Here is a 15,734-nt window from a genome sequence, read left to right on the forward strand (position 1 = left end):
GTTCTTCCTCAAGGATTGACACGATGCAGAGTAGGCAAGAGATAAATGCTAAAGAGTAAAACAAATTACTTGGAAAGAAACAACTATACTGATAAATAGAACACCAAAACTTTTTCAGCATAAGCTTGATTTATATTTTTTCCTGGCAGACTTCTAACAAGAGTTTAAAAAGATCTTTCACAGGGCTCAAGCATCAAAAAATACATGTCTTTTTCTTTACTGAGTACACTAGTGGTTCTTAAGAGTGGACACATTGCCCTACTGAATTTGTGAAGCCTCATCTTAAGGCCACGTTTAAGAGAAGTACAAGTCAAGATTAGTGATTTTGTAATGATAATTTGCACTCCTTACTTGTACAGAGTGCTGTTCTACTGAAGGTTTACAGATGGCTGTTACAGCTACAGACATAACACAAGAGCTATCCTCTTCAGATTAAGCAAATTTTGCATGAAAATATTCCAGATAATGGAAACAGAACACTAATCAAGGATTGCAGCAGAAATACTACCCAACTGGGGGAGGAGGCTGGGAGTGAAGAAGGCTGGGTCTTTGTTCTTTTGTTTTGTAAAAAGCAAAGCAAGAGTAACATTTATCCCTGCAGTTTTCCACTATAAACCTCTATTTTACAGAACAGTATTTTAAAAACAGGCTGTCTGAAAAACTTTTAGTCAAAGGACACAAGTGTTTTCTAAAACGTCCTCACATTGTGTATATGTGTTTTTGGAAGCCTGTTGTACTCTGCCCAGCTAGAATTTGGATAATGCTTACTGATTACACAGTCTACAACAAGTTTGTGTTTTGGCTTTTCCTCCATCCTCATGGAAACCCCCCATTGCTTTCCCAAACTACCTCTACTGAAAGTAATGCCCAAGTCTGAGGCTTCAGTTTTCATGCAGTAAATTCAAGAAGGATGTTCAGTCCAAACAAAGTTGGACCCAAGCACATGCCCCTTCTTCCTTGCCAAGGCAAATTGAGGCCAAGCCAGCATTTCTCATGTCACTTGACAGAAAAGCTGTGAGTAGGCAGGTCTTTGGAAATATTTATTGCTATTTCTGTACCTTTACTGTATAATAACGAACTCTCTCGTGGCTACATCAGCAGTTTTCATTCTTAGACATGAAATCAAGCATGCAATCAAGCTTCTAAGAGAAAACACAGAAGACCTTAAAGCCACTGTTTGATCAGAAATCAAGTAGTCCTAATCTGCTACATGGTGAATTTTGAGGGTTTTTTGGTAAATTGAACAATTACAGCTGAATGATTAAGTTTCCCCTCACTACCACCCCTTGCTGTCCCTCACTACCAACCCTGCTGCTCCTTCTCTTTGCCATAGTAACTAGCTAAGAGTATGCTTTATTAGTGACTTCTCAGCCCAGATGTGTGAAAAAGACGACTAAAGGTAAACTATTGTAATGAGAGATTGAATTATTTCTGCAATAAACCCTCAAGTTTTGGAATAGTTTCTATTTTAGGATGAAACATGAAGTGAGACTTAGATGGTAAGAGCCCATTAAAAAAAAACCAAAACCTCACATTTGAACAAATGGAGCTCTACTTCCATTCTGCAGTACAAATAGGTGTTACTGTTTCCTCTGGAAAAAAGTTCTAATTTGTAGGGGTATTAACCTCTTGGAGGCATGTCAATATTTTTACAGCATGCACTGTTTAAGTCTTGCTTGTGTATGATGTATAGCATGGACAGTTAATTTTCCTATAAGTCATAATTCATAGGACAAACAATGTGAGGGATATTAATGGAAAAAGATCAACAAGGTTATTTCCTTTTTGTGGCTTTCTGCAGAGTTAAATAATAAGTGAAACTCATAATTCAGCAAATTAGTTAACTGGAACTATTTTGTCACTGCAGAATTGAACGCTGAGGCTTACCTATTTGTGATACTTGCAGACTCTATGCTTGAATGAACTAATGCTGCTTAATTTTATTTCTCCTTTCCACTTATATGCAATGGACATAAACACCAACAGTTTTGAAAAGGCAGCTGGCTTTTCTTTGACGAATCATGACTACAGAATTTAACAGTTGATACGGATTTTTCCCCTATTAATTTCAGAACTAGATTCCAGTTTAATGAACTAGTTAATAAACTATTTTGATGAAAAGCATATTCAGTGCCTTACCAGCATTCCCTTGCTCTTGTGATTAATGCAATTATAGAACTGTTTCCTTTTCACTTTCCCAAGTTCCACATAGACATGTTCTGAAGACAAATTAACTAAAGGTTACTGCTGCATGAGAACTGCAGCTGTTCTGCAGATGCAGAGTGCCCCAACTTTTCTTTGGCCTCCAATTACTCTCATTCAGAAAGAAAACCTATCAGACGATTTCATAGCGTTCATTAATACAGCTTAGTTTTGAGGACTTCTGTGCCAATATGTGTATAACACTTCCTTGGATGGAAAAAAAAATTCAACAACTTTTACATTGCATCAGCTGAAATTAAGACGTTTGAATAATCTATAATAGCAGATTAGGCTTCCTTCCTATCTGAATACATACATGGTCGCTAATGTAGCCAACTCCCCTTTAAAAGGGCTTTGAAAAATGCTGTTGTCCCCATTTTAGAGATAAGAAAGTGAAAGCAGAAGAGTCAAGAGTTTAATCAAGCCCTCACACCAGTTGGTGACCTATGTTAGAAAGGGTTAGAAGCAGTGTTTACATGACACTATTGCAACAGAGTTGGTACCGATTGCATAAGCAGATGCTAACCCATGCAGCAGTTTAGTTTCCAAAACAATATATTTCAGTTTCACTGCAATTGATTTAAGCAGATTTAAATTAAACCAAAACAATCCTAGTGTCAATAAAAACAGTTTACTGAGATTAATTTACTAGATGGGGAGGGGTTGGACCAAATCTTTTAAGTGTTGCAATTTTTTTCCCCCTTATTCAAACAAGGCTTCAAGACCTGGAGCAGCAACTGAGCAATCTAGTTAATCTTTGCAGATTTCCACCCACCCATAAAATAGTATAAACTGGAATATTTGGACAGAAGAGCCTTGATACTACACAGGAGAAGTAAAAGGGGAAGCTGAGTTTCCCCACTCCCCACCCCATGCTCTCAGTGTATAAGAATAGTTCATTAGGACAAGCCAAATCACAGGTGATCTAAGCTTGACAACTTAGAGGCATAAATAAGCTTTTCAACTCAGTGAATGAATTGCAGCATAAAGTAACATTGCATTAAGCAGCATATTATGCTCTCTCCCATTTATAGCCATGCATAAAACCATGCTTCATATTAAGAAATTTACAGAAAGTCACTTTGTTAAAACACCCTAAAAATTGTTTGGAGTTTGTTTCTTAGTAGCTAGGACCAAAGTATTATAGACTTTTGATTTCACAAGCATTTTTGTATTTCATCCCCAAATTTCAATACAACATTAAAGGTCTGTCTCCTCTGAAGACAAATTAGAAGCTGCTGCCAAAGTGTGCTAGTAGCATCACGTATCTCATTTCCTATTTAACAACCTATCTTCAGGAGAAACAAGTAAAAAAGAAAAAAAAAAAGGCAGGTCCTGGTAAAACAACTGTTACTTGTCTGACAGTTCAGTGAGCTTACACACGCTAGATTAAAAATCTTATTTATCCCAATGGCATCAAATCAATGAAAACTAAAAGTGATTAGACTTGGGTGGAGCAGAATACTAAGTGTAGCCACATTTTAATCAAGTAGACTTTTGAACTACAGAACAGGAGCAAGAGAGTCACATTGTTGGCTATTAACTCTTTGGAGTGGAGCCTTTACTAACTCACCTTGTTAGGCCAAACTGTTTCCAGAGCCAATGAAAAACTTTACATAACCTCAACCACGCTAGTCTCCCTGTGTCGGTCCATCAGAAGCAGGAGGAGGAGACGAAGAAAGGCAGGCTTCCAATGTCAACACGGACAGGATGTTTTGTATGAATAGCAAGGTGATGCATTTATGTTAAGAGGAGTAACAAGGGAGAAAAACCTGCCATAGTAACAGAAATCTCAAAACAAATAGCATTTCTATGTATTTAGCTTTTATTCAGGGCTTAACCTGAAACAAAATTTTGTTATGTTACTTACTACCATTCCCTTCAACACTACATTAGCTGAAGACTGATATTTGAGGAGGATTGAGGAAGGAGATGAGGCTGCTCTGAACAAATGTTTTGTAATACAGATACAGACATCTGCCAGCACAGTTATGACAGGATAGAAAGAAGTGTGATCAGTAACCCAAATAAGTGCACTGGGAAACAATCTGGACACTCTCAGACCTGTAATAACATAACTTATCTAGTCTATCTTGTTTCTTCTGCTGGGTGAGTGAATTAGACTAGTAATAGCATCAATTGGCTGGTAAGAGCTGCCTATGCATTAGAATATTTCTTAAACACAGTTGTGTCAGCATACACACAAACCCCATTTTTGCAGGTATAGTATAACATTAAGAACTACACACACACACAACATGTACACTGGAACACAATCTTCTGCTATTTTATTATGTTCAGCACTATATTACTAAGTACACAAAAGGGGCTTTCTTCCCAAGAGCTTCCAAACAATAACTTTAACCAGAAGCAGAGCAGATACTGCTTCAATAATTCTTCCATAATCTTTTCAGTCCTGTATCGCATTTAGTTCTTGGGCAAAAAAACGATGATAAGCAAGGCATTGCATATATCCTGTAGAAAGTGTTCTGAATAAGTGAAAAAGTAAATTTAGTCAACTAAAAAAAAATCTTTCAACTTTAAGACTACCAAACTGTGCACACTTCCACATTCAGCAAGTTTCCCCTATATTTGCAGGTCACTCCTAAACATCAAACACGAGACAAGCTGAAGGCAAAGGATAATGTACAGCATTGACACGTGACAGGTAATTAACACAGTCTGTGCCCTGTCACTTCTCAACTGTCTCATCCCTGAGGATGTATGAAAGCCAAACCACTCTGCTGTCTTCTTGCTTCTGTATTAAAGGGAAGAGGGATCAGCTGGCAGCAGCACTGCAGTTGCTGCCTTCTGTTTGTTACACTCTTTTCCTTCCTAGCCTGGATTTCCTGCAACTGACATCTCTAGCCGTTCAGCAGCCATCTATACCTTCTTAGAAGCTGAGACAGAGGAAGCACTTGCACATTGCTAAATAAAGAACCCTCAAGCTTAAAAGCTGCTTGACATACAAGATATATAGAAAGTCATCAAAACCACAGAAAAGCTGCAGTTACCTCAAATACGTGAGACCGTTTTCCTATGAAAGATGCACAGAATTCAGCTGAAAGCACCTAGTCAACGCCTAGTGTGAAACTACTTTAACTGCAGTGTTTCTCTGCTAAGAAACAACAAGAAGCAGGAGGCAGCTGTGGGGACATCTGTCCAAATAACCAACTGTCTAATTGTAGCAGAGCTGAGCAAGCATTCTTAAAATGCACATGCAAATAAAGTCAAGGCAATCTCAGAGTGTGAACTATATTTTACTTCTCTTAAATATAAGATAAAGACTACTACACTCATTTCATTAATCAAGTTGTCTCTGCAAGGTCCTAAAGCTGTCTATGTAGCAACTTCATGAAAAAGCACGGTTATCCTACAGTTGCAATGCAGCTCAGATGCTACCTTCAAAATTTAATACTACTGTAACAAATTACGTAGAGACACAAAGTTAGCCACTAGTTTTGCTGCTACAACAGAAGCAACTTCAAAGTTTTTCATTCTTCCTCTCCCTTCTCTTGCCTTCTACCCCAAGTCGTAAAAAAATTAAGTTGGAAACATGCAAGTATTTAAAAGGGCAAATTGATAGTGACACAGGTGAAAAGCTTTCAGAGTGCATTGATACCAATAAGAAAGAGTGATTTTCTAAGCATAAACTCCAGTGCCCTTCAAAAACCCTTGTGCCAACAAGGCAAGCGTTGATTACAGAACTGCCCTCTGTCATTCTGCAGTCACGTACACACCACTCAGTCCTGAAGGTTGAAATTCTAATTTAATTGGCAAGTTATCATAGTTCAACTATTTAACTTGATTTTAACATATTTGCATTACAGTCTGTGAAGCTGGTTAGCAGCAACTGTAACAGCTGAGCATGCAGTAGGGTGAGGGTTCCAGCCAGACTGCTGCAAACAAAGCCATCAGAGAAGTCAGTACGACCACTGAGTTTGATTAGACCCCTTCACTTTGTACAGCTGCTTGGCTCCAAACACCTCCCCTGTTTCTCTGGTGCCTGGAGGAGACTCATCAGCCTCACTTGCCTCGTAGGCCAGAACAAACGTACTTACAGCTGCTGTTACTCTAGCAGGGGACCACACATGATTCTTCAACAACTTTCCTCCAAAGCTTTTCTACTCCCAACCCACTCCAAGGGAGTAAAAAGAGGAGCAGCGATATGAGCATTTGGAGGTCACACACAGAAGTCATCACTGATGAATTTGATATTATAGCCAAGCCACCAAAAAAACTGTATCATATCTAACTATGCTTTCCACCTCAGGACCTTCACAATCCTTTGCAGAATTATCTTCAAGTTCCATTAGCTATCTCTCATTAGCTGCCATTATCTGACAATCTTATAACTTACTTTGGAGTCCAAATTAATGTTAAATAACAGACACCTTTGTTGTTGAGAAGGATCAGAGTTGAGAGACCTGTGATAGGTCCAACTGGGACTTTTTTTGCACCTGTTGCAACCTCAGACACACAGGTCTGGGTTTTGTTTCTCAGCAGTTGGAACCTGCTTAGACAATATTTGTAAGATGCCAGCACTGAACAAAGTTAATTTAGTATTTGCCACTTTGCTCAATCACGATCTGTTTCTGCCTTAATGAAAAGGTAGACATATAGTCCTACAGATGGGCTAATCTGTAGCAATTGGTCCCACAACAGGGGTTTAAAAACAGGTCTATCACAAGAAACACTACAGATACACATATTGTTAGAAAAGGAAGTTGATTTCAGATTCAGAGGTTATGATATACAACCTATTATTAGTTTTCTACTCTTTTCATCACTAATTTCTTTCTCTCAAAAAAAAGTGTATGAGGTTTGAGTTTAAAACATTCCAGAAGCTACTTTGCACCTAGCAGTGCCTTTGATCCACCAGAGTTCACAAAACACAATGCAAAAAAATTTAAAAAAAAAAATTATAACCTTCTTACTGATTTAACTGTACATAGAGCTGCTAGGGGGGATCATGCCTAGGAGGGATCTCTCCTGTCTACGATTAAAATGTTGATAAGTACATAATTAACACAGTAATATCTAAGACCTCTAATATAAAAACATGATAAATTAAGATGGGTGGATATAGAAAACAAACTACCAACTTGAAGTTCTCCGCTAAAGAACTTGGTGTTTTAAAGAAAAAAAATCTAGTAACACTAGAGCCAGCAGTGCTGTTGAGGAACTTGAATCGGAACAAAGACAGAAAATAAAGACAAAGTTATGTCATCAAACCATCCCCTCAATAAATAGAGCTAGTAAAAATGCAGAGTCTGTATTGCATGTCATATTTTAGGGGTTCATCTGCCTCTAAGTGTGGCTTTCCTAAGGATGCCTGTAGCACCATAAAGAGCTTCAGGTGTGACTACAGTGGCATTTTAATTTAGATGAAGAGTGCAACTCTTCCAGTTCACCCCTGTTACCATAGATGGGTTTTGGTTTTTGGTGTTTTTTTTTTTTACTACCCAGCAGACTGAGCTTATGAGCTGAACTCGTTGTGGACTAAACAAAACCTAAAGACATACTCGAAGAAGTTGAACTACTTGCTCATAGGCATTCAATCTATAGGATCATAGAAGAGCCAGTACAAAATAAAATCCCTGCAAGTACAGGCACTGTGATCAGCAGGTCTATAGCACCAAAGCACAAAACCATTCTCACTTTCTCCCCTGCTAATCAGACTATTAACTGCCACTTGCAATCCAGCCTGTTTCTGATTGTATGTTATTATGTTGACATCTACTTGCAGTACCAGCATGAAATGTTATTGCTCTGAAGGTCAACAGCATTCAGAGAAAAGCAAAACATTTCAATTTGTTTAATTAGTATTAATAGCAAAACCAACAATTTACTTTTAAAAAGGAAATCTGTAGAAAGTCATCATTACACTATATCTTCACTGATTACAGAAGGTATCTTGTGATAACAATATATTCAGTATGAACCAAAGCAGAGGTTACAAGATCTTTTGAGACAACAAGCTGTTGATAACCTGCAAATTTTCTTGCACACCATGGTCTCCAGAGCCGAGTTTGCCAAAAAACACACCTGGTAGCAGAAGGTAACATGTCAGGTAATCCAAACATTCTGTCCTAAAGTAACAGGACAACATACTACAAGCGCTCAAGGATTAAGTCCATAGCAGGAAAAAGGAAAGGCCCATAGCAGGAAAGTTATAACTTCTGATCAATTGCTATTGCTCCATCAGCAGAGAGAGTTGCAGTGTATGCATTATCAGCTTTGTTTAACTATGTTCCAAGAAAGTTTAAACAATTTAATGGTTAAACAGGGAAAAAGAAAAAAGGAAAAAAACCCCACAACAGAAAAGTATGCCTGCTTACGTATGATTTTGCATGTAGAAACACAGAGAAAAGCTGTAAAGTAACATAGTAACGCCTATCCTCAGTTTTCCTTTCCTAATGCTGCAGTCTGAGGTGCCACAGAGCACTGTGGACAGCAGTCCTACATTTTCAACCCCTTCCATCCCTGCTGAACTTAGAGGGTACATAACAAAAGATACACATTTGAAAAATCTAGCAATACCTATTTCTCAGGCATAAGCCTTAATTTGCTTTGTCAAGTTTTTATATGACAGGTATTAGATGTTAATTAATTAATTTTGCATTTAAAGATTTTCCATTAGCATTCACTTGTCCTTGTCTGAGAGCTTCTCAGCTTTACTTTGTTCAGCCCATGCAAAAGTCTTAGTCTTGAAAGGGACAGCTCACCTGGTATTCCAACTAAGGAACTCATTCTCCAATTTGTCTCCCCCATCTTCAATACCTTAGACAGAAGGGATCAGGAAGTTAAAGACCAACCAAACAAACCGTAGTAGTCTAGGACCTCATTTCTGCACCTCCTGACGAGCACAGGGAAAGTGAAAGATTATGAAAAATACACCCTTATTAACTTCACATTGAAAACAAAGCACTCTATAAAGCATAAGCAAAAGCCATAATCTCTTTATTTAGTGTTGAATTAATGAAAAGCATTTAAAACCTAGCTCAAGTTTTTAAGAAAACTATAGTTCGCAAACTCTCTCAAGAGTATTGCCCATAGATTTAAACCTTGAGATACCAGCTTGGAAGTAAAGCACTGTGGGAAACAGTGCTCAGAATCAGAGAATGTTTTTAAAGTTTCATAACAAAACTGACAAAGGCCAAGAATAAACAAAACTAGAAGCAAACTTCACAGCATCCTCAAACACAAACCAAAAACCTGTAAATGCACCTGTTGGTATTTGTGAGTGAAGAGGACATCCTGGCTTTAAAAAAAAAAAAAGAGGGGGAGAAACTACTATTAAGCCACTTAACTGTTACTTCTTTTAGCATAATTCTCCTGTGTGTCACGTATACCCTAGCAGAAGCTCTCCTTAAAAGTCTTCTAAATGTTTGTTCACAGCACTGGGCTTTAAGTCTAAACAATTAGGTTTCTAAAGTTCTCTCTCAGGCCTGTTTAGAGTCTTGTATACTTTTCAAATAAAGACCTCAATTGTTTGTTCTCATACTCAGTGTGTTTGCCTGCTTCTCCTAAATGGGGCCAGCTATTGCTCTGCTTTGAAACTAACCATTTTCACTCATCTTCAAATTCTTCCCTTTCTTTTCACCAGCCTGATGCTTATCAATGGGAAGCATTTAGGTTTTGATGACTCTGGTGGGCCAGTAAAAGAGATTTCCCAGTAAATAAGATGGGGCGCAGTGTTGCAAACCTTTGCTCATGTGAATAGTGACTTGAGGGTCAAGAGGGCTCCTCCTTGCATGAAAAGCTCCTTTATCATCAATCTGATGTTTCACAATCAGGATGGAGCAATAAAGAGTAAAAGTAAGGAACTGGAGAAGAGGGAAATGACTGAATTGTCTGACATTTCCTTCTATCTCCAACACTCACTCCTGCTGCAGGGTAGGTGAAGGTTGTCATTACTGTGGATCTCAGCCTTCTCCCTCCTCCCAAAGAGTCCCAGGACTTCGGGCCACAGCAGCAAGTGGCAAGGACAAGCCATAGGCTTGTATCAACAGACAGAGGTGTTACACTGCTTTTAAGATTCTACAGTGCTGATAAACATGGCACATTTATATCACTATTAAAAATGTTTATTTTTGCAGATATTCCATAGTGTTATGAGACACTGCTATTCCAAGGTAACTGTACCTAGTGAGAAAAGATTACGTAGTTCCTTGTGTCAACACATGGTTGTGGTTGAGTGTCTTTGGAGGCCTACATAAACTGTTGTATGAAGCATCTCATTTTCATTTTAGCAATTGGCTTCAACCAGAAGAGCACGGGCAGGCAGCAACCAGCCTATACACTGTCCAGAGTGAGTCACCTTTAACATCAGGGTCTAAGTAGCATTACTCCAAGAAGAGTTTAAGTACTTTTTTTACCCCTTATAGTTACGATAAGTAATATGGTATTTATAATAATCAAAAGCAAATGGATTCTTCACATAAGATACTTCTAAAAGCTGTTTTTAAACATGTTTATTTTTAGGCATTTCTCAGTTAGGATTGGAGAAAAATGCTGTCTTTCTACCATATCCTACAACACTCAGCTTGTGAGTTTTGTGAACATGCGTTAAACATATTTTGATAAATGTTTATTGCAGTGTATTTCTACTGTAATGTATTCTGAAATCTTTATTACACAATATAAACTTTAGACAATATTCGACCTAATACAGCCCACTTAATCACTTAAACTCTTGGTACAGAAATACCTGTCTATATGTGAATTGAAAAATCTGTGCTGATAATCACTTAAAAAGACAAGTATGTTAAGGTGGCACTAGAGATCTAACTTTGTAGCCATTCAACACAGTTTCCATTGCACTTACAGCTGACATTAGGCTCAGACAAACACAACAGCTAACCCCAGTAGGGAACAAGGGCAGCAGAGAGATTTGTCTCTGAATAAGTCAGTCCTTGTCAGCTTTCAGGATGCTTCAGGAAACAAAATTGGTATTGTTAGTTCAATCTGAGCATTTCTTGGCATCCTTGCATTTTGCTAACAATTATGTTTTCATAAATGACTTGGATGTAGGATAAGAAGGTGTCATGAGCAAGTTTGCAGATGACACCAAATTGGAAGGAGCTGTTGATTCTGTCAAGGGTGGAGAGGCCTTGCAGAGAGATCTGGACAGATTGGAGAACTGGGCAATCACCAACCGCATGAGGTTTAACAAGGGCATAAGGATTCTGCACCTGGGAAGGGGCAACCCTGGCTATACATACAGACTGGGTGATGAGACGCTGGAGACCAGCCATGCTGAAAGGGACTTGGGGGTCTTGGTTGACAGCAAGTTGAATGTGAGTCAACAGTGTGCCCAGGCTGCCAGGAAGGCCAACCATATCCTGGGGTGCATCAAGCACGGCATTGCTAGCCGGTCTAGGGAAGTGCAGCCTCACCTCAAGTACTGCGTGCAGTTTTGGGTGCCACAGTACAAAAAGGACATAAAACTATTGGAGAGTGTCCAAAGGAGGGCAAAAAAGATGGTGAAGGGTCTAGAGGGGAAGACATATGAAGAGAGGCTGAAGTCCCTTGGTTTGTCCAGCCTAGAGAAGACGAGACTGAGGGGAGACCTCATCGCGGCCTACAGCTTCCTAATGAGAGGGAGCGAAGGGGCAGGCGCTGATCTCCCTCTGGTTACCAGTGATAGAACCCGTGGGAACGGAATAAAGCTGTGACAGGGGAGGTTTAGGTTGGATATCAGGAAAAGGTTCTTCACTGAGAGGGTGGTCGGGCACTGGAACAGGCTCCCCAGGGACGTGGTCACAGCACCGAGCTTGACTGAGTTCAAGAAGCGTCTGAATAATGCTCTCAGTCATATGCTCTGATTCGGCTGGTCCTGTGTGGAGCCAGGAGTTGGACCTAATGATCCTTATAGGTCCTTTCCAACTCAGGACATTCTATGATTGATTTAAAATTCTATAGTTGGTGATATTTGTGGAAGAACTTTATCCGGTGTGTTTTAAATGGTGATATTAAAAAAATATCAGTGAAGTAGTAACAAAGCTGAATGTGGCTCTGTAGAGTCACGAGTGTCAGTGGGGACCACAAGCAGAGTGAGAGAAAAGGCTCCAAGATGAAGACTGAAGGCGTTTAAAAAAAAAAAAAAAAAAGAGACAAGAGCAGAGCAATTAGTCAAATCATGCAAAATCCCAAGCACAAATTCAGGGAATCCATGGAAGAGGCTCAGATGAATAAAACAGAGGTGAGGATTGGGAAGGGGGGAAACGCATGTTTTCAAAACAACATTCTGGATGTATCGTAAGAGAATAAATTTTGAGGTTTAATACGAAAACAGGATGAACAGGATTTGCTGAAGGAGAACAGATGTAGTAATGTTTTAAAGATTCACCAGAACTCAACAGAAGCAGCACGGATAGCGGTCAAGAAAGGACAACTACAAGGATTATTTCTGATATACTTTACAGCTTATTCAGGACGAAATCCTGATGCCCTTACATGATTCCCCCCACTCCAGTTAGCTTCAGGTGGGCTAGATTTCACCCTGTCATCCTCCTCTGTAAAAGATACCACTCCCCTTCTTCCCATCACTTCTTACACAGAAGTTGAATAAGAACAGGAACAAAACTACAAGTCTGGAAGAAAACAGGCAGTGAAGTTTCCAGTTACCGGTAAGAGTGAAATAAGAGCAAGGTAAGACTTACATTTTAGCTAACCTGAGCTTAATATGACAACAGAATATCTATGAGGGATCATCAAGCCAGCAAGACTGGACACAGAAAGTAAGGTATGATTGGAAGTAGTACAGAGGCAAAACTGAAATCACAAGAATATGAGAATATCACCAGGAACTAACATGCACTGAAGAGGGAAGGCCCTCCACATTGTGCTGGGGAGAGATATTCAGACCAAATATTTTGATCTGGCCATAGCTCACCTTATACTGCTTTCTTTTCTCCTCACTGCTTCTGCACCCATCCTCATTCTAGAGGATTTTTTCATTGTCATTTTGTGTTTTAAGGAAAAAAAAAAAATCTTTATGCCACTTCAGGTGTGTGATAAGGATCATGAAAAAAAAAACCCAAACCCAAACCCACAACAGCTAATGATTCCCTCATACCAACATGAATTTCATCCTAAATTGAGCCAGCATCTAGATTCTGCATTATGTCTACAACAAGTTAAACATGTCAGGCTCAACGTGCATCACAATCCAAATAAGGGCTTTTTTCTTGAGGATGTTAAAACAGGTTTGGGATATAGCCTAGAGTAAGATTTCAGTAAGATTCCTGAACAGCAAAAGTATACTCAAAAAACATAGCATGTCTTTAATTTTCCAGCATCCCTTTAGAGTTTCAAGCCTCCATCCACCCATTCCACTGTATACCACAAACACATATTTAATGGGGTACTAAGATGGTAACAATAAGGACGCTACCACCAGAAAGCTCTGCTATCTGAAGCAAACAGAAAGCAGTCACCAACTGAAGAAAGAGAATTTAAACCACAAACTTTTAGGATCAAGAACCATATCCTCTTTTAAGCTTGCACAGTATTGATTACACCAACAAAACTAATGAGCCATTTTCCCAGTCTTCTGTATTTCAGCATTTTAGTAGACTTTTAGTGAATTTAAAAGCAAAATTAAAAAAAAAATCCAAAACACAATGACCAGCAGATCTAGTCAACATAAACATTTCTGAAATAAACACCCAAATGACTCATTCTCACCACTGGAGTTCCACATATCTAGACAGCCTATTTTTCATGGTTCACCGTTGCTTGCCACCACGTTTTAATGGACACCACATCCATAAAAAGGCACTATCCAAGTATGTACTGCTCCATGATTTCATACATGCTATTGATTAATAATTAGTTTTGAAGAGACATTCTGCCAGATGAGCGAGATAGGAGGATCATCAACTCCTTATAGCCTGAAAAGAAGTCATTCTCCTAAAGTAAAAATAACAGCCTAAGAGTTGCAAGCATCCCTCCGTGCGAGGCATTCAGCCTTGCCCTCGGTTACCCCTATTGACCTCCGGGACCCGCACTCGGACGCCCAGACACGTTTTCCTCACAACGAGAGTATTCAGCACGCAAAACAGAAGAGGACGGGAAGGAAATCAGACCAAACAGCAGAGGATCAAGACGCTTGGCTTCACCTTCCCTACCTCATAACACAACATCCATTGAGGCAGAAGAAACCACCCTGGGTTCTAAAACAAGAGTTGCATTCACGGCTACTGGGTTTAGCAGCAGACGGGCTTGCGGGAGCACACTCCCTGAGGGAACTCCTCCTGTCCTCAGCACCAGCCAGCTAAAACCGAAATCAACCCCGAGCTCCTTTATCACTTGGGGGGGGGGAGAAGGAAACGCGGACCCATTTAATCACTCTATCATTAAGTAGTTAAGAACAATTAAGAGCTTTCCCCGCGCTCCCGCTCGAGGGACAGTTTTTAGGCACCGGGCTTTGTGAGGACGCAGCTACGGTCGGGTTGTCCCGGGAAGCCGACTGGCTTTGCAGCCCCGGCAGCACTCCTCCCGCCCGCCCAAAGGCGCGGTATTTTCCGCTCCGGGGCGCCCGGCAGCACCTGCTGCCGCCGCCCGCCACCGCCACCCGGCACCCCCCAGCCCCAGCCCTGCCACAGCCCCCGCCCCGGCGGCGCCCGCTGTACCTGCAGGATCTTGTCCAGCCCCTCTTGGCCCAGGCAAGGGAACTGCTTGAGCAGCTCCGTCTTCTGCCGCTTGTAGTCGTCGGTAGCCGAGCGCCAGTGCGGCTCCTCCAGCACCTCGAAGATCGCTGCCCCGATGGACAGGTAGAAAATGATGGCCGAGGTCAGCAAGGGGCCCCTGTCCACCATGGTGCCGGCGGGAGGGAGGGAAGGCGGGCGGAGCGCGGCGGGCGGGCCGGGGCGGCTGCCCCGCGCAGCGGCCGTGGGTGCCTGAAACCGCCCTGTCCTTCCCCTGACACCTCTGCCTTCCCCCACCGTCCGCCGTGCCTCCTCTCCCGGCCTCTGCAGCTTCCCTTAGAGTCTTCCACACTCCCCTCCCACTCTCTTCTTCTCCTCCTCCCTCCTTTCCTCCCTCCTCCGCTCCGCTCACCCCAGCTACCTCCTTCCCCCAGTTTTCTCCCCACCCTCCTCAGCAGCGATTTGAATTTGGTGCCCTCCCGCTTCCTCCCCCAACCCGCCCGCGCATGCGGGGCTGCCGCCGGGGGAAAAGCCGGCGGAGTGCCCCCGGGTGCTCCCGACCCCGCCGGGTGAGGGGCGGACAGTCCCCGCGGGGCGGGCGACCGGGCGGCGGTTGGGTCTGCCCATCGCCCGCCCGTGAGGGGCCGCCTGGGGGAAGGGGAGCGGGGCCGCGACCTCTCCTCTTCCCGCCCTGCCCGCGCGGCCGTTGGGAGCGGGTGTGGGGGCCGCTGAGGTGAGCCCGGCCCCGGGCGCCTTCCCCCCCAGCAGGAGTGGTCTCTGCGCCCAGACCCGTGTTTTCCCCGCCGTATTTTTCCTTGAGTCAAGGGAAGAAGGGGTAACGTCCCTCATTTTTACTTTACTTTTTCCCTCGTGCAG

General features: G+C 41.6%; 1 protein-coding gene across 1 annotated transcript in view; it reads right to left on the reverse strand.

Moving 5' to 3' along the window:
- The window catches only part of KCNK5 (potassium two pore domain channel subfamily K member 5), a 33,791-nt gene extending 18,601 nt beyond the window's left edge, over window positions 1-15,190 (reverse strand). The window contains exon 1 of the mRNA XM_054822743.1: window positions 14,844-15,190. Within this exon, the coding sequence (XP_054678718.1) occupies window positions 14,844-15,029 (186 nt within the window). The 5' untranslated portion in view covers window positions 15,030-15,190. The remainder of the gene's footprint in view (window positions 1-14,843) is intronic.
- Between the last annotated feature and the right edge of the window lie 544 nt (window positions 15,191-15,734).

This window comes from Grus americana, chromosome 3, assembly GCF_028858705.1.
Source record: "Grus americana isolate bGruAme1 chromosome 3, bGruAme1.mat, whole genome shotgun sequence".
Classification (NCBI taxonomy): Eukaryota; Metazoa; Chordata; class Aves; order Gruiformes; family Gruidae; genus Grus; species Grus americana.